Raw genomic sequence first — 19853 nt, forward strand, 5'->3', positions numbered from 1 at the left:
ACCGGGTGAGTAAGCGGTGTTAAGTGTCGCGGTGGGGTGAGACGAGGCCTTTCTTGAACTTTCCCCTTTGTTGCGGATAACTGGTTTGGGCGTGGTGCGTGGTTGGTCGGACCAACTTTGTCAGGTCGCCCACTCCTCCTGCCCTCTTCCTCATCTTTCTTCTTTCTATCAGCTTCCTCGGCCTCGGCATAGCGGTTTGCTATCCTCATTAACTCCTCATAAGAGCGTGGATGGTGAGTGTTCAGCTGTCTATGAAAATTTCTTGACCTCAATGCCTGGATAAACATGAGGATTGCTGCCTTAGAATCGAAGTCGCACACATTGTTGACTTCCATCTTCCATTTGCTTAAGAAATTTCTTAAGCTTTCGCCCCTGTCCTACTTTACTCCGTAGAGATGTGAAAATGGTTTCTTGTGTTGTATATGCCTAGAGAAATAAATCAATAAATGTTTGGACAACTCCGCAAAGTTCTGGATCGAACCATCCGGGATCGTGTTGAACCAATCTTGGGCGATTCTATCCAAAGTGGACAAAAACGCTCTGCACATTATGGTGTCACCTGCCCCGGTCATACCATGGCTGCCTTGTACCTTGTCATGTGGACACGCGGGTCAGATGTCCCGATGTAGGCCTTGATAGTGGGCAACCTAAAATCTCTTGGGAGGGGCGCATCCATTATAGAAGGAGAAAATGAAGCGACCATCCTCACCTTAGGTTCTGGTGAATGTTCTCTTGCTTCTACCATTTTCTCTAGCTCTTCTATCCGTTTTTGATGTTTTTCCACCACTTCCTTCTGCATGTGTGGGGTTTGCTTGAGCACCATGGACTGACACGGGGTTGGCCCCCCAGACTCACCCATCCCTTCAATCCGGTGCGACTGCTCACCTTGGTGTGGACCCTTGGTCCTTTTGGTCTTCAGTTGTGCCAACAACCTTGGCTGGATAGCAGCCCTTTCACCCCACCGTCCCATGGCATGCATAGAAACGGCCGGCCGACGAGTTGCACCACGACACAGACGCTGGGTCCTTTGTTCCTCTATTCCCTCCTTCTACGCGGATTCCTGGGGCAGTTGAGATTGAATCTTTGCCCCCAACTGGGCTAGGGTTGTTGCTGTGTGCTGAATGACATGGGCCGCCGCTTGGGGGTTCATAGGTGGTTCCCGTGCTTTGGGCACTTGCTGTCCTCCACTATGATTGTTGTTACATTGCTGGTGATGACCATCATTGTGACCACCACCGGTGTTACCACGATTCTCGTGATGAGAATTATGGAAATCGCTAGATCTCGATCCAACCATCTCCACTGACAAACTGAAATTGTTGTTATGTGTAGAGCTTCGCCTGAGATTTTGGCCTCAGCTCTCAACGAGAGCACCAATGATGGTAAGTATTGTTACCGGGTGTATTTGATAGTTTGAGTGTAATGTGCAAGTACAATAGACAAGTGAGTAACAATGCCATAATGTAGATCTGTATACTTAGTGAGAGTGAGTGATTTAAGTACAGTATATTAGTGTTGTGTATCATAAACAAAGTGTCCCCCCATCCTCTACCACAAGTCTGCTACTTATACTATGTCTGCAACGGCTCTTCCTCTAGTGAGTGTAACGGAGTGCTAGTAATGGTGAGCTGCATTGAGTGCTGGTAATGATGAGCATACATTGAGTGCTGAGTCGTGATAATGGAGAGTCGTTGGAGTAATTATTACAATTGTTTAAGTTTGAGCTTTTGGATGATTACAATTTCGCTAAGTTTGAAGGGTCATTGATGTCCTTGATCAATTACCTATTTAGGTATGGCTGGGTTCTTAATTTTGATTTGGTTGTTGACAAAACAAAGTGTTTGCTAGATTGGTTTCACTTTCATTGTCTACTAATTGAGTACTTTGACGAAGGGTTCTTTATGACGGTAGGGGATAAAGATGGAGGACCCATTAGAGGAAATATAGTCATTAGTCCAAAGGTAGTTTACCAATTTGGCCGTGGATGTTGACATTGAGAAAGGAAAGAAAGTGAGCTAAAAGTCAAGAAAATCGCATAAATCGTGCATGAGAAAAATAAGGAAGGACGGATTGGGGTTGAGGTGTATGTGGACAACAAACACATGTGGCTAGGTTGAAGTTTGAGGCTCTGGAAGATTTTGAGGAAAACGACATAGACCTAGATAATAATAGTGCAAATGAGACTAGTGGAGTGGATTACAATTTGAATAAAAAGGCAAAAGGTCTATTGTGCAAATTATGAAAAAAAAAAAAAAAAAAAAACAAGTTGTAGTTACATCGGTGGCTACAGGACAATGTAGTTAGCAAGTTTTATAGCATTAGCATAGAATGACAAAAAAAAAAAACAATAGTAATACTGTGTGTGACACCCCAAAATAATTTAACCCGGAATGCTTTACAGAATCCCGTTACTAAGAAATTATTCTTTAATTAAGCCCAATTCATTGATTGAATTAATCACTCCTAGAATAAGCAATTTGTTCTAAAAGCCCAAATAATCTATAATAATACTTCTTCTAAGGCTTTTTATTCTACTTATGCATATATATATATATATATATATATATATATATATATATATATATATATATATATAAATATCCATAATTGACTAAAATGAAAAAAGGAAATGGTCATATCATTGCAATTTAATTAAAAAATGAATGGAAATATTTCAATAACAATATTCTACATCATCAATAGTAAATGCATATTTTAAACAATACTAAAGGTAAATTAAAAATGAAACGGAAATATTCCAATAATAATATTCTACATCATCAATTAAAAATGAAACATAAATTAGATAAAAATATCACTGCATCTCATATTTTAATTGACTGAAAATATAAAAAAAAAAGATTAATTAGTTGAAAATGAATTTGATATTACTAACTGGCGGAATATATAAAAAGATCACTAATTGACTGATATTCTACCATTATATATTTTTTATTGTTCTCTGTAATTTCTCATCTTTCTCTTTATTGCTTAGTAATGGAGTCAAATTACGTCCCTCAGGACAAAGAAAAAGTTCTATAAGGCTCCGATTGATGCGTTGTTATTTGGCCAAGGAATATTAACGTGTTGCCATCAACCAACAAACACGAGCATGCTTATTCCATGACTCCAAGGTACATATTGCATTTATACACTTTTTTTAAAGCATTGAATTTTAAAAATATTTGACTAATACTATAGTTTAAACTCATACTATAATTTAGACTCATACTCATACTATATTAGTTGAATGCTTTATTTCATAATACTGAATTTATGTTGTATGTTAGACAATCATACTTCAATATACATCACAAAATTTAATCACATAATGGATTTGCTATCCACAAAATATAATCACGAAATGAATTTGTTACTCATAGAATATAAATTTATATTATTTATTTATTAATATTGGATTAATACTATAGTTTTGACTTATACTGTAATTTAGACTCATACACTCTTACTCATAGTATATTAGTTAAAGGGCTTATTTCCGCTAGAATGCATGAAGGTCTCCCCAAATGTAGACCAGACTAAGTACTGCAGATTCCATAGGCGGGTCGGCCACGACACAGATGAGTGCAAGGTGTTTAAGCAACAAATTGATGAGCTTATCCAGAGGGGCTATTTTAAGCAATTTGTCAAGCGATCTGGTCAACAACAGCCGCGCCAACCCACCGAAAAATGTTTGGAGGAAGGATGATGGCTCCGAACCATCTACATCGAACGCAAGAAAAAGGGAGCATGACCAAATCACAGAGCGAGATGAAGTTGAAAAAGAAACGGAGGAGCCCAGGCAACACAAGAAGCCGACCATACATTTCATTTATGGGGAACCTGCGGGAGGAGACACACTGGCTGAAAGGAAGAAGTGGAGCTGCCAGTTATACATAGGGGGGTGGTAAGCCTTCCAAAAGGAAAGAAGCTAAAGCAGGAGGCCATCACCTTCTCTGATGACGACCTCTCGGAGGGTCCATTAACCCATCGGGACACGTTGGTGATCAAGATGGACATCAACGATACCATAGTACATCGCATATCGGTCGACACTGGGAGCTCGGTTAACGTGATGTACTACGATGTCTTTACCAAATTGGGGCTACCTAGGAGCCAACTCAAAGAGGTACGAACCCTGCTTTTTGGATTTACAGGGGACTCAGTAGAGATCGAGGGGTTTGCCATCTTACCAGTAGAAATAGACACGAGCCCAAACATTTGCAAGCTTGACATGGAGTTCATCGTGGTAAGACTCACATGTGCACACAACATCATACTTGGGGGGGGGGGGCCTTGGAGGACCTCAAGGCAATAATTTTGATAGAATACTTGTGTATGAAGTTTCCCAGTCCGAATGGGATAGGAGTTGCGAGAGGGGACCAGAGAGCAGCTCGCAGTTGTTACATTAAAGCTTGTAAAAAAAATTGGGCAGAAAGATTTGCAAGTCCACACCATTGCAGAAAGAGTGTTGAAGGAGGAGGAGGCATGGCCCCACGCCGAGCCCGCATCTGAGACCGAAGACGTGGTGGTCGATCCCGCACGATCGGATCGAGTGGTAAAAATTGGCACTGGTTTAACATTGCAGCTAAAGGCCCAAATAGTGGAGGTTATCCGTCGTTTTAAAGAAGTGTTCGCATGGGGGCCAGAAGACAAGCCAGGTATTGATGGAAGCATCATACCTCATAAATTGGTTGTGGATCCCACCAGGAACCCAATGCAGCAGAGAAAGAGATACATGTCGGCAGAACGAAAGGAATTTGTGAAGAAGGAGGTGACCGCGTTATCGCAGGCTGGCATGTTAAAGAAATCTATTACCCCCAGTGGTTGAGCAACGTGGTCTTAGCCCCAAAAGGATCCACGTGGAGAATGTGTGTAGATTATACGGATCTCAATAAAGCATGCCCCATAGACCGACTTCCAATGCCAAACATAGATCAACTGGTGGACGAAACGACAGGTTGTGAATTGATGAGTTTCATGGATGTCTTCCGAGGGTACCATCAAATATCCATGCATGAGGAAGATGTCGAGAAGACTACCTTCACCACCCCAGAAGGCATATTATGCTACTTGGTTATGCGATTCGTCCTGAAAAATATAGGTGCCACCTATACTAGGATGGTAGCCAAATTATTTAGAAAGGTATTGGGACGAAACATGGAAGCATGGAGGCATATGTAGACGACATGATCGTCAAAAGCCACAGAGCCGTCTCTCACGTCGAAGACCTAAATGAGGTATTTTCCATTATAAAGAATTTTAATTTGCGCTTAAACCCAAAGAAATGCACCTTTGCAGTTCAGGGGGCAAGTTCTTGGGTTTCATGGTTACTAGAAATGGGATAGAACCTAACCTAGAAAAGGTAAGGACCATTCTTGACATGGAACTCCCACGGTCCATAAAAGAAGTCCAGAGGCTCAATGGACGCCTCGCGGCCTTAGGTCGATTTTTGTCTAGATCGGGCGAGTGGTCCCTTCCATTTTTTCAGATATTGAAGAAGAGCAAGGGGTTTGAATGGACTCCAGATTGCCAGTTGGCCTTTGAGGAGTTAAAAAAATATTTTTTATCCATGCCCTTGCTTACAAAGCCAGAGGCGGGTGAAACCTTACTCTTATACCTAGGTGTGTTGCAGGGTGCGATCAGCTCTGTGCTGGTCAAAGAGGAAGGAGGGACTCAGCTGCCCATTTACTATGTAAGCAAAGCCTTGCACGACGCAGAACTGCGGTACACTGTGGTGGAGAAGACTGTATTTCCTGCGGTCACCTCTTCATGTTGGTCCCAAGGGGATGGGGTACAAATCTAGAGGGGGGTGAATAGACTTGTATAAGACTTCCTTGTAGAGCAGCCTCAGTCACCTTCTAGATGTATAGTAGGTTAAGCTTTGTAACTCTCTCAAACACTAAGATGTGTTTTTCTCGCTGTTTTGAATATCAAGGATGATATTCCTGATTAAGCACTTGCACTTGAACGTTTGAAACAGACACCTCTTGTGATAGCTTGGAATTCTCTGACTCCCCTTTTATTTACTTGTGTCTTCACGTCCTTATATATGAGAGTTGAGGAATAATTCCGTTGGAGGGAAAATTATTCCGTTTGAAATCTGTCTCCCATGCTGATCATGGGACTTGCATAATTTTAGCATGTTTCATGGAGTGGTGGTCTTGTAACTTGAACCCTTTGTTTTGTAGTGCATATCCCATAATCCACTTTCTTGAGTCCATGCTCCACTTACTGCTTTTGGTAAAAGTTACTCTTCTTATATTCCCATTGATCCTCATTTTAGGGAATAAGACCGACCTTGGATTGGTGCATCTTCTATCCGTTTGTTGTGGAATTCTGACGTGGCATCCACTTCTGGTAGTTTCCATAATATTCTTTCGGCACCTCCTTAATATTTTATCTCCATGATATTCTTCTTCTCCAAACTTAGATTACTTTATTCATGCATGTTGACTGCCATTCAACCCTTTGGAGAAGTACCAGTTCATCGAGACCAATGTTGATGTCTCGACCACTTGATGTCTCGATCCTACGTCTCGAACTGGATTGATGTCTCGAGAGATTCTATCTCTCGAACTCTGCTTATGTCTCGAGACTTAGTTGATGTCTCGCAGACCCTTATTCCTCCAGCGATGTCGCGTGCCTTCTTCTGATCTATCTATAAGCTTACAACACGAAATTTCTAAGATGTTCAAACAAGTTCACCTTAAGCTTAAATATTTTCCGAGTTGAGCTCAATTACCCGGTTGTATATTCGCTCTTAGTTTACTTGTCGAACTTACATATATTTCCTATCTATCAAGACTTAGGGGATTGTGAATTACATTTGGTATCATCAAAACCTATTACAATATGTTCCTAACACTTCAAAGAGGTTGGCCCACTACTTCCAAGCACATCCCATCCATGTACTTTCACATCAACCGTTGGGAAGTTTCTTGCGGAATGCCAACTCTGCTAGGATGGCAAGACGGGCCATGCACCTCAGCCAGTTTGATATCGAATTCAGGCCAAGACCAGCCATCAAAGGTCAACCTCTTGCAGATTTTATAGTTGAGTGCACGGCACGAGAAGTGACGGAGCAAGTTGAAAATGAGGATGGAGGATGGTGGACCTTGTCTACGGATGGTTTCTCTAACAATAAAGGCTGCGGTGGAGGGATGGTGTTCATCACTCCAGAGGGGTTTCACGCCTACTATGTCATCTGATTCCACTTCAAATTATCCAATAATGAGGCAGAATATGAGGCCCTACTCAACGGGTTGCGATTAGCGGCAGGGTTATGAGCAGAAAAGGTACGAATTCGGGGTGCGACTCCAAGCTAGTAGTTGGCCACGTCAGGGGTAGTATGAAGCCAATGCAGACGCTGCGCGTAGGTACATGGACACAGTGTTGAAAACTCTGCACGAATTTGAGGGATACGAGATTCATCAAGTACCCCGCAAGCAAAATGCAGACGTTGACATGCTTTCCAAGTTAAGCACCGAAATCCCCAATCACATACGCAAGATTGCCCGGTTTGAAGATTTGGAGACTTCAAGTATTGATGTCTCGTGGGTTTGCCCTGTGCAAACTAGAGAACCATGCTGGATCGACCACATGAGGAGATACAAAATGGACGGCACTTTACCCGTGGATGAAGAGGACGCCAAGTTAATAAAGTTGCGAGCACCGAGCTATGCCATCATAGACAATAAATTGTATAAGTGGTCGTATAATGGCACACTTTTGAAGTGTGTGTACCCGGATGAGGCGGAATTGATGATGAGAGAAGTCCACAAAGGAGTGTGCTCCACGCACTAGGGAGCGTACACTATAGCCCGATGCATCATGTTGCAGGGTTTCTTTTGGCCGAAAATGTGGAAGGATTGTGCGGAATATGTGAGGTGGTGCCCTAAATGTCAAGAGTTTCAAACGCTACCAGGTCGGCCCGCGACGAGTTATACTCCCGTAAGCACAGCAATCCCCTTCTCGAGATGGGGGATCGATTTGATAGGGGCCCTCCCCACAGGCTCTGGGAGCCGAAAGTACATCATTGTAGCGGTGGATTATTTCACCAAATGGGTAGAGGCCAAGCCTCTCACTAGCATAACGGTGGCAAGGTGCAAAAAGTTTGTGGAGAAAAACATATTGTGCCGCTTCGGGATCCCCCTTCAAGTAATTGCGAACAATGGGCGTTAGTTTGAAGCAAGGGAATTCTCAGAATTCCTGTCAAAATGGGGCATCAAGCACAGCCGAGTGGCAGTCTCTTATCCCCAAGCAAATGGGCAGGTGGAGAACGCGAATAAAACAATCCTTGATAGTTTAAAATGGAAATTAGAGGTAGCTGGCGCATCATGGGTTGGAATTGGATAAATAGTAGTACTAATTTGAGCAGAGTAAATTAATTTTTCTTAGTGCGCATTTGCTGAGGCTTAAAATTATCTTCATCTTCACCATCTTTTGTGGAGTTGAGTTTCCTTTTTGCTGGTTGTCTTTATTACATCTTGTTTACTAGAGGTAGTGAATGAGAATGATTCGTGCAATGATGTTATGGTATATGATACCATGTTTTTGCCTTGTTATGTATAAGATTGAGACCTCAATTGTATTATATATTCTTCATCTTGTAAGCGGTTATTGATATGTGGAATTCTTAGTCGTTGCACTACTACTACTGCTACTGTTGCAACTGGAAAGAAATCATGGATGCAGATGGCCTAAGGATCTCCCAAATTTATTGGGTTTGGATAATCAGACTAACAATACTTTCTACAAAAATAGGAAATCTCATATATATGAGCCGCTGGCAAAGCCATTAGAAAATAAAAACTAGTTGTGATGATTCAAACTCTCTACACTAAGCCTCAATGGTCCTTGGCCTTGGGGATGTCAAGCTCTTTAAATATGGGACTGTCAACACCCACGCCCATAGCATTCAGGCCATTGTCGACATAGATAACCGCACCAGTAATGGCAGAAGCCAATGGCGATGCAAGGAAGGCAGCCGTGTTCCCGACTTCATCTGTTTTATACACATCACATGGCAATGAGACAAAGGAATGTAGCAGATTTAGAAAGCTAAAATGGTCGTCTATCTACCTGCAGACAACTCTTTCTGGAGAGGAGCATTGGCTGATGAGTAATCAATCATCATATCAATGAACCCAATTGCTTTTGCTGCACGGCTTCTTAATGGACCTGGATACAGTTTTGGTATTGGCCAAAAACCAAAAAAGTGGGCACAAAAGGGGAAGACATAATAAGATCATGACAACAACTGGTCGAACTACAGTTCAATTGTACTCGATTAGTGTATTTCTGTTATTCTAAATGCATTCTAACTCCAAAATGATGCATAGACTAGCTAATTTCCTTTTCTGAAGGTTGTCACACACACAAAAGGAACAAGGAAGCATTAGTACTACCCCTGAGGAGGTGGCAGTAGCACTGTAGCATGGTGACACAAACAGAATTATGACCCCCAAGGGCCGGGGGCGGGGGGTGGGGGTGGGTGATAGAAGTTCCATACTTCCATTGCATAGCAAAACAAAACAAACTGAATTGTGAATTATTTCCAGGGTCAAATTCTGAGGACCGGTCAAGATTTCAATGATCTCACAAATCAAACAAATCTTGAACAAAATGCAGTTTAGTTAGCCAAAAGAATGTAGGTTTCTAATAGTCATAAAAGGTTTAGGAATGTATGAACAATGATAGAGGGAACATGTACCAGCAGATATTGTGTTCACCCTAACTTTATGCTTTCTTCCAGCTTCAAAAGCAAGCACCTGAATACATTAAATATTAATGTATTGAGCGAAAAGAATAAATCACAAAACTGAAATATCGTTTAGTAACTAGAAGAGGGTAACCTACTCTTGTATCACTCTCGAGTGCAGCTTTTGCTGAACTCATGCCTCCTCCATATCTACATGTTAAGTATTATATGAACACAAAAATTTGACAATTGCATCCATGTTAGTATTTAGAGAAGAGAAATGCATACCCTGGAATTATCCTCTCAGAAGCAATATAGGTAAGAGAAATGGAAGAACCACCTGTCCATAACATGCATTTATGATGTCACTTTAAATACTAAAGAATCAGACAGATAAGAGATGAAAATAATTACAAATCAAGGGTATAATAAGAAGAAACCTGGATTCATTATTGGAAGGAAATGCTGGAGTAAAGAAATATAGGAATAACTTGAGGCAGATATTGCTGCCAGATATCCTTTCCTAGACGTCTCCAACAAAGGCTTAGTAACCTACACATTGGATAAGCCTTTTGGTGAATAACAATCTAATAGATATATCACTATAGCTTTTTAAAATGTGTTGTACCTCAGGTCCATTAGCAAGTGAATGCACAAGAACATCAATGCTGCCGTAATCCTGTTTTACACATTCAGCTACTTCCTATGAAACAACATAAAACAGGTAGGTGAAGTATGATATACACATTAAGTAGTAAGCTAACAACAAAGAGAACAAGTCCAACACACAATTATTTTACCCAAAACAGTCATTCGCGCAGAAACATGTGATTAAAAAATTAGATCATTTCTAGAAAATGAGGATGTAGATAGAAAGCAAATAACCATGTTGTACTTCTATAATTAAGTGAATCCATAATTCAATTACAATTTTACAAATGATTTCCCAAAATTTCATTCCATCAACCAATACATTAATGATTTACTGAAAACAAATAATCACCACCCAGAAATATCACCTATCAAGATAAACAGGTAAAAATAACATGCATAAATATATCAGGAAAAAAAAAACACAAAAGAGGAGTTCCTGAACTATTTAAAACTTTTCAACTTGTGTTTAAATGTTTGGATATATAAAAAAAAAAAAAAGTTGACAAGTTTCATCTCATAACATGATACTCTTATTTGTTTGAAGCATGCCCTATATATGGGAAGTATGCTGCAGCATTGTCATTACATGCCATCAGAACCTCATCTAAGATGGTGCCAAAGTGAATACATACGAAAACCATGTATGTCTAAAATTGTAATTGAAAATGTTGACATGGTAATAGACATTCTTAGTTTCTCAGTTACTTCACACTATATAAGATATGAAGCAACAAAGTGGCATCAAAGTTTCATGACTAAAGTGTCTGAAAGAACTTAGAATCTATGTAGCATGGATATGGACACGATAGCACAACTTCCAAAATTGTGGGACAAGACTTCTATTATTCCTTTGTACATCATATAAGAACTGTACAGTACAACAAAACAATATTTATAATTAAAAAAAAAAGATTTGAAATATAAAAAGAGATGTAAAGCTTAAATATGCTTAATCAAAGAAATGATATATTTGCATGTCTCATCAAAAGTTAATTCAACTAATATAAGGATTTGACCTTAACTATGATTAAAACTAAAAGATTTACATCCTAACCATCTCCAGATAAAAGAACATTTGTGTCCTATAATAGCAACAGGATTGCAAAAGTCGGACAGAAATGACTCCATGTGTGTTCAATAATGTCAGGCACACATACATGGCCCTAAATTTGGTTTCTGTGCTTTCTTGTTCAAAAACACAATTGTCACATTAAATTAGAACATCTACAAAAGATGGTGCAATTAAAGAATTTAGTTACCTTAACAGTCCAATTACTAGATCCAGCATAACGTTTGTTTGCCTTTATCTGGAAGAAAAATATTATGACACATTTAATAAAGATCCACTTAATTATTAGTTTATTTTGCAAAGACTATAGGCAATGTAGTACATCTTCGGGCACATCCTCTGGGCTGTCAAAAACAGCATCTAGGGGATATACTTTTGTAATCTCCATCAAAGATCCATCTGGCAACCTGAGATCAAATTAGGCATTAGAAAACAGGATATTCAGCATTCAGCAGTGCAATGGAAAGAAACAGAAGTTTAAAATCTTACACACGTGACTCATCAAATTTCCCACGCCGTAGACTTGTTTCAAAAATGTTTAAGGCCTACAAAAGATAATAATGGACAAACAGGTTATAATATTAATATCTATCTACTGTGTAAATTCAAATAAAATCTTAAAATTATATCCAACTTACAGGTACCCAGGTTCCAACTAGAATTTCTGCACCTGCAGCAGCCAAGGACTTTGCTATAGCCCAGCCATATCCATTGTCATCTGCTACGCCAGCTATAAATGCCCTTTTACCTAAAAACACAGGAAAACTAGAAGTTAAAGTAATCAAATATAATAAATTCTTTAAACATTTCATCAGCACATGAAAGATTTACAATTAAGTAAACCAATAAATAAAACAACCAAACAAACTAAGGGAATGAAAGAGGAGAAAAGCAGCAGTACGGTATTCTGTCTTTTATAATCAAGGGAAAAATTGCAGATAGAAGCCAAAGTTAACTATATTTATGAATGCCAAATATCTAATGTCCCATTTCCATCTGTCTAGAAGGACTAGGGGTGGGTGTTGGTTTGGTTCAAGTGAGACCTGAATTTTATTTTGGACATCCAAAAATTTCAGGTGATAATTTTTTAAATCAATATCTGAACCAAATAATAATTTGGATATGGTCAGTTTGATTGAAATTATTTCGAGTATATTTAGGGTTAGTTTGGCTATACCCAAAAAAAAAATTATTATTTTTAAATTTTGTTATTGATTTTATTATTTGTATGTTAATATTCTTTGTATACTATCAAACTAAAAATAACATAAAGCACTAACAAATTAACTAAAAAGTTTTGAAAATTAATATAGTATTAGTATAAAAATATATTTAAAGTTAATATATAATTTATTATTATATTTATAATAACTTGTTGGGTTAGTTCAGGATTTGGGTTCCATATAGAAGAAACTTTAGCACCCTATATCCAAACCAAATTTATATTCAAATATAACATATTTTAAACATCCAAATCGATAACCAAAGGGTCCACCCAAAATTTAAAATTCGGTTTAAATTTATGGTTTTGGTTTGGATAATCTGAATAAGCCCACCCCTAAAAAGGACATCAGTGTTAAAATGCTCAATCATAATGTTCAATGTGAACTTGTTAACACTAAAGTCTACCTTGATATACTCCACATATCACTACATCAATCACATGTGGGGGGAAAGAAAATCTCCAAATGAATGCTACAGTATTAGAAACAACTAACTGCTTAAAAGAATAACTGGGTTCATCTGACTTTAAAAGCACTTTTTAGTAACCAACTTCTATTTATTCTGGAAATTAATTTTTGACATTAATGACAATAGTAACTGTAACACCACATTTTGTTTTTGTTTTTGTTTTTCTTAAGCAGAAAATTTGCTGTCATGATTGTCACACCGTAACACCATATTGCTAAATACTACATTTTAGCTTTGGGAAATTAATATAAACAAATTTTGAATGGTTTACAAACTAGTCAAAGAAAGCTAAAAATCTGGTCACCTACATGTCTTGATAAATTCATGGGATTTGAACAGAGTTATAATCCAGAATTGAGGGATAAAAGACAGTTGGTGTATGTCAAAGATATTTTCAAATCTCAACAATAAGTACTAAATTATGCAATAATTTAGCATTTCTAGCATGGGTCTATAGATTTAGCCTCCCTTTAAGGATCCATTGATAGATCATAATTAGGGTTATTTTCATTCTCAGCTATAACCTGTCATAAAACAAAGTAAACAACCACTAAGGCGAGGCTGGGAGGGGGGAATCATCATCTCAGGCTCTCAGCTACATATTAGTAGGGATTTTTTTTTTAAGGCGAGGTGAGCTCGTTAGGCGGCTGGTCTCCACCGACCGGACACCTAGGCAACGCCTTAACAACAATGAGATCATGCGCTCAATTCTCAATCCCACAAATGTACTAAAAAAAAAAAATCAAATTGCACCAAGGCCCTCCTGCATCACCTTGAGGGCCTCTACAGAAAACAGACATGATTATGCATAAGTCTCCATTATGTTTGTATAGAAGGAAAATCAGAACCACAAGAATCTAACCTTTCAAATTTATTGGCAAACCAGTAACAGGCTTGCTTTCATCACTTTCCAATTTTGCCCTAGTTACACCTTTTCCAAATGTTGGAGATGCTGACGTGAAAGAACGATGCAAATGCCGTACAGATGATACATGATGAGTACTGGCAAGCCTATTCCATGACACTTCTTTAGCATCAGCATTCGAGCACCCACTAAAGATTCTCCGAGTAGAGAAAACAGAGGGCCTTGCTACAGTAGTTTGCAAGAAGGAAGTCACAACTGCTGCCATTGCAGAGATTAATGAAAACCTGAAAATTACTGAAATCAGAACCAGAAAATCCAGAATTGCAGAAATGACCAAATGGAAACTGATAAGACTAAATGCACTAGTTACAATATACTTTTCTCTAGCATTTATGAAGTCAATATTTAGTTGCTGTAGCAAAGTTGTTCATAGGGGATAGCCATTTTGCTCTTCTTCTTTTTAATTAATTCTTTAAGGGAAAGGAAGGTATGTGGAAACTTTGAACTTGCAATAAAAGCAAAAGAAATGGCTACTTTGATGCATAAAAAAACAGCACTTCTCTAGAAATAAATAAATAAAGGAACAGAAGAGAGTTCATCACTCTAAAGGATTGAGGCAGTCATCCTGGATCTACATTTCATAACCTCTTATCATCATATGGTACATTCTTAACAAAATCCATGTGCCCTAGTATCCTACAGAAACCCTCAAATGGAAATGAATGCCTAGCACATGCATTTCACACCAATGTCTTTAAGGAACCACTGTTTTTAATGATTTCCTTTTTACATATTTCTTTTTATATACTATTAAAAGACCTGCATTTCTCCAATTACAGAGAGGGATGCCTAATGAAGGCAAGTATATTGACAAATAAATGAGATAAACTAAGACCTAAACTAATTTATTAATAAATAATCCGTATATCCTAGCTCAAGGAAATATAAGGCCATAAGGAAGTTAGCTCTTACAGCCATGGATGAAGTTGTAGATTACATGTAGCAGACCATAACTAGAGTGGACTAGTGCTTAATAACTTAAGTTCATTGTGCAATCAGTAAACTAATATATACTTCACCCCCAGGCATTTCCACATTACCTCGCAAAATGTGTTTAATTTCCATGCCTCATTTCCATACCTATCTATATTCAGCAACCAAGCAATGAACATCAATTCTATCCTAAACCCCTCTTATCTCCCACGTCTTCCAAGGTAAACAATGAGAAATTAAGAAAACCTAAAGCTATTGTATACACACTTGATAATGCATTTCAAAATAAAGCCATTAGCATATACTGTACTACATTATCCACTACAGCAATATTAAAAAATCCTCAAAAGTTCTTCTTTATCATCAAAATGTAGCTAAAAACAAAGACTACTTAAATAATATTCACCCAAAGCACGTTAAATCGAGGGCAAAGTAAAATAGAATGAACAGCAATTGAAAATTTAAATATCAAGAAACAGAAAGCGAGTTGGGAGTGAAGAAGGTGCGAATTTGAAGAATTTCCTACTACCTCTTGGTTGCTGAGAGAAGAGCAGTGGGAGGTTTCAATTTGATTATGGAAATTTTATTGATCCGGCTAAGAAATTGTGTGTTCTGTTTGTAGCACAACAGTGGTGGAAGTAGCAGGGTAAATGAACAGAGGGAAGGAAAAGAGAAGGCCGCGTTTGTCTCGAGTAACACCTGTTTATGCAAATTATTCGAGCAAATTGCCATTTTGGTCCACTGACTATAGGGGTCCTATTAATTCTAGTCCACGACTTTTAAAAGTGTTAATTGCATACCATGACTTTTCAATTTGTATCAATTTTGAACACTCCGGTGAAATTTCCGGCCAAATGTCGCCGGATTCTCTTAATCCCACCGATTTGGCTTAATACAATGGGCAAAAATGTAATTTCCACGATCCAAAATAACCCAATGCAACCTAACCCGGAGGACGAACAAGGGTGGCGTCATGAAGCAGCGATGAACCGGCGGCGACGGCGAGCTTACATCTCCCTCCTCTCTGTTCAGCGACGGCAGCATGCGGACAAACCAGCAGAGGCATTCCCCTGTTTTCGGCGTCGACCGACAGACAGCAGCGGTGGAGGTCGCAGGCAGCTTGGGCGGAGCGTCCTTACCCGTTTGTTGTGTGCGTCGTGCAGCAAGGGTGGCTTTCGGCGTCCTCCCCTTTCCGGCAGTAGCTGCGGCTTGGCCCTCTTTCTCCGACGTCTTTACCCAAATGGGTTTCTAGCAAAAGTGAGATTCAGCTAAAATTCCAAGACACCCAAAGTCCAGTTATCCCTAAAACTTCTATAGAACTTCTCAGTCGCCGGAACCCCGGACCAGTTCTTGATTTTCCGGCGAAGTCTTTCAAAATCTAGAGAGAGAGAGGAGAAACTAGAGAGATAAGTGAGGGACAACAAGCTAGCTAGCTAGCAAAGTTCTTTGATTTGGGTGCTAGTTCACTCTACTTTTTGAGAAAAAAAAGTCTTGAGAATGGTAATGGGTGGTCTGACGGTGGAGTTTGGCGGAGGTGGTTGGGTTCCCTCTAATCTCAGCGTAGCATTTCGAAGAGAAGCATAGTAATGAACTAAGGTGGAAATTACAATTTTGCCCATTGTATTAAGCCAAATCGGTGGGATTAAGAGAATCCGGCGACATTTGGCCGGAAATTTCACCGGAGTGTTCAAAATTGATACAAATTGAAAAGTCATGGTATGCAATTAATACTTTTGAAAGTCGTGGACTAGAATTAATAGGACCTCTATAGTCAGTGGACCAAAATGGCAATTTGTTCAAATTATTATATGGACTTGAGTATACCATGCATTGTGGACCCTGACACAAAAATAACATTTTGATTAACTGTAATTGACACATTTTGTACATATAGTTAATTATTTTTGTAAATGATAATTACATACACATAACATGATAATTAAATATACATAAACTGTTAATGCATGTACAAAAAATGTTAATTGCAAACACATAAGATGTTAATCAACATCTCATGTGTCTAATTAACATATTTTGTACCTTTAGGTAACAATTTATGTGTATATAATTATCATGTTATGTGTATGTAATTACCATGTTATACATCTTCAATTTGTTTACAAGTACATAAATTGTTAACTACAAGTATATAATGTGTTAACTACATACACATAATTTTTGGATCAGGGATCACAATGCAATACGAACCATGGTCCATGGTATAACAATTGGGCAATTTATATCGTGGACCAAAGTCCACAGTGATCCAATACACAGAATTCATGTTCATAATACACATACACATAAACACAGTATAATGAACAAGAATTAAACACCTAACATAATGCACAGAATTCATGTTCATAATGCACAGAATTCATGTTCATTATATCGTGTTTATGTGTATGTGTATTATAGACATGAATTCTGTACATTATGAATTCAAATTATGTGTATTGGATCAGGATCCACAGTGATCCACGATATAACGATTGTAACAATTGCTTGTTTATGAACCAAGTGGATTGCTAGGATCATTATTCTATGGGTCATGGTTCACACTTCACACACCTGTGTGGACAACAAATAAAAAATTAGCGAGTGCATGTAGAGCACATGGCACACATGTCGGGCTCTCGACATGTGTTCTTTGGGACTCCCTATAAATACCTCAATAAACGCTTGGTTAAGGGGATTTTGACAATTCTCACGCTATTACTATGAGCTCGGGACCCTCCAACCACCAGATCCTTATTCCCGAACTCACTTGAATGTATTATATTATTATATTATACCTTGCGTTATGTATCAAATTACTCGTTACTCGACTATATATGAATACAAATACTTGGAGGGATTTACCACTTCAAAGAGTAATGATGATGATAATAATAATAATAATAATAATAATAATAATAATAATAATAATAATTACATGTGAATAGTATTTACAATTCTTTCATATTTTTTAGATCATAAAAAGAGGGAGAAACCCTGGCAGTACACTTAAACAGTGGTGGACAAACGACGTAGCGTAGTCACACCCATTTTGTCATTAGCAATGATTGCCTCCAAACCGGGCGAAAGAAGCTTGTAATACTATTTGATTTTTTTTTAATCCAATAAACTTGCCATGTCATATTGCAATGAGGAGAATTGCAGAGATAGATATGACCTTATTTACTTATTTCACTTCAATTTTTAACTATATATCAAATTACCAAGGTGACAAATTACTAAAAAAAAAAAAACAAAACAAAACAAAAAACACCTATGTGACGAATTTAGCGACGAAAGAAAATCTGTTACTTAGGTTTGGTAATATTTAGAAATTTAAGATGTGGTTGGATATAAATATACATAGACACATGCACTTCAAAAGATATTGTTAGCTTCTTGTCGTTGACCTATCTAGATAATTATGTGACCTTTAAATATTTTTGAGTAAATACCCAAAATGGTCCCTCGACTATAGCATAATTCACAAATTAGTCATCGACTATTGATTGAATCCAATTAAGTCCTCAACTATTCAAATTTTGCCTAATTTGGTCCTCCGTCAATTCCTCCGTCTAAAGCCTGTTAACTCTAAGGTCATATGCGTAATTTCATCAGACCTTGAAATTAATACCTAAAACGTCATCGTTTTGTTCTATTATTTGTTTCTCTTTTCATTTTAGACTTCATCGCCACTAGGGAGCTCGAGAATCGTGGTCGTCGAAGACAGCTCAAACCGGCGCCAATATTTTCACGACCGAGAAGAACAACTAGTTTTACTCTCCGTCTCCGACCCAAAAGCTTCCTTGGTGGTTCTCGAACTGGATTCTTCTCTCGTATTCCTCTCCGTCTCCAAGCGCCGCTGGTTCTCCGGCTTCGTTGATTAATCCCAAAACCTCACCACACACATCTCACTCTCTGTATAACTTCGCGCCCCAACCAGGGAATCAATCGCCGATCTTTTTTGGATTCATTTCCGCCGGGCCAACAGGGGTTGGGGTTAGGGTTATGAGTTGCAGACCAAAATTTGTGAGATTAGGGCAAGGTTAATTGTTGCCTTGAGTTGTTGACTTGTTGGACTTCGCTGGTTTGTTTTTGAATGGCATCGGGGGATTTGATGGCTTCCAGGTTCTCGCAGTCGTCGGCAACCATTGTTTCTAGCCACTTGGAGGACTATGACAATCACGAGGACGGGGAGACGGAGAGTAGCAATCCCCATAGGATTACGGACTCTTTGGAGACTGCTCACAATAGCTATGTCGGCAGTGGCAGTGGTAGTGCGAGTGGTGACAATGCCACCATTTCAATGCGGCGTGTACGTCCAGGATTTCTACAATGTCTGCGGCTTCCATTACTTCTCATCCCCGTCAATCGTCGGCTACACGTTGGTGAACACGTGGTACGTCGGCCAGGACTCAAGCTTCCCTGCCGATATTGCTGATATCTGCGAGGGGATTTACGGCACCAGAGGCGGAGGAATTGACGGTGAGGTGGAGTTGGAGAGCAGTGAGCTGGTGGGTGATTTTGGAGGTTGAGATGGTGAAATTACACATATGACCTTAGATTTAACAGGATTTAGACGGAGGAATTGACGGAGGACCAAATTAGGTAAAATTTGAATAGTTGAGGACTTAATTGGATTCAATCGATAGTCGATGACTAATTTGTGAATTATGCTATAGTCGAGGGACCATTTTGGGTATTTACTCAATATTTTAATTTTTTACCTTTTATAAAGGTATTTTCTCATGAGTAAATGCATGGTTGCAATGCAAGTCATTATTATGTATTGTTTTCAAGTTTTAGTATCAAATAAATATTTCTATTATCACATACCAACAAAAACAATCTTAAAATGTGCTTCATTTTTATTGATGATC

The 19853-nt window shown here is 38.7% G+C and overlaps 2 protein-coding genes across 2 annotated transcripts; one reads left to right on the forward strand and one right to left on the reverse strand.

Moving 5' to 3' along the window:
* Positions 1–7383: 7383 nt before the first annotated feature.
* Positions 7384–7806, forward strand: LOC116003979. The gene has a single exon (XM_031243922.1). It carries the CDS (start codon positions 7384–7386, stop codon positions 7804–7806), a length of 423 nt encoding a protein of 140 aa, XP_031099782.1.
* An 862-nt stretch (positions 7807–8668) lies between these two features.
* LOC116004396 (enoyl-[acyl-carrier-protein] reductase [NADH], chloroplastic-like) lies at positions 8669–15652 on the reverse strand. The gene is made up of 13 exons (XM_031244434.1): positions 15506–15652; positions 13981–14267; positions 12065–12174; positions 11916–11971; positions 11749–11833; positions 11617–11664; positions 10332–10406; positions 10144–10255; positions 9992–10043; positions 9862–9913; positions 9716–9773; positions 9085–9183; positions 8669–9007 (listed from the first exon to the last, which is right to left on the reverse strand). The coding sequence occupies exons 2-13, from the start codon at positions 14246–14248 to the stop codon at positions 8850–8852; spliced, it is 1173 nt and encodes a 390-aa protein (XP_031100294.1). The 5' UTR covers positions 14249–14267; positions 15506–15652; the 3' UTR covers positions 8669–8849.
* Positions 15653–19853: the final 4201 nt, after the last annotated feature.

Source organism: Ipomoea triloba, chromosome 14 (genome assembly GCF_003576645.1).
Source record: "Ipomoea triloba cultivar NCNSP0323 chromosome 14, ASM357664v1".
Taxonomy (NCBI): domain Eukaryota; kingdom Viridiplantae; phylum Streptophyta; class Magnoliopsida; order Solanales; family Convolvulaceae; genus Ipomoea; species Ipomoea triloba.

What these genes read in the sequence shown, in the direction of transcription:
- LOC116003979 (XM_031243922.1), top strand. Translation starts at nt 7,384, where the DNA reads ATGGACACAGTGTTGAAAACTCTGCACGAATTTGAGGGATACGAGATT.
- LOC116004396 (XM_031244434.1), bottom strand. Translation starts at nt 14,248, where the DNA reads ATGGCAGCAGTTGTGACTTCCTTCTTGCAAACTACTGTAGCAAGGCCC. An exon ending in TTTGCCAATAAATTTGAAAG is followed by an intron (nt 12,175 to 13,980) that starts GTTAGATTCTTG and finishes CTGTGTTTTTAG; the next exon opens with GTAAAAGGGCATTTATAGCT. An exon ending in CCAGAAAGAGTTGTCTGCAG is followed by an intron (nt 9,008 to 9,084) that starts GTAGATAGACGA and finishes TGTATAAAACAG; the next exon opens with ATGAAGTCGGGAACACGGCT.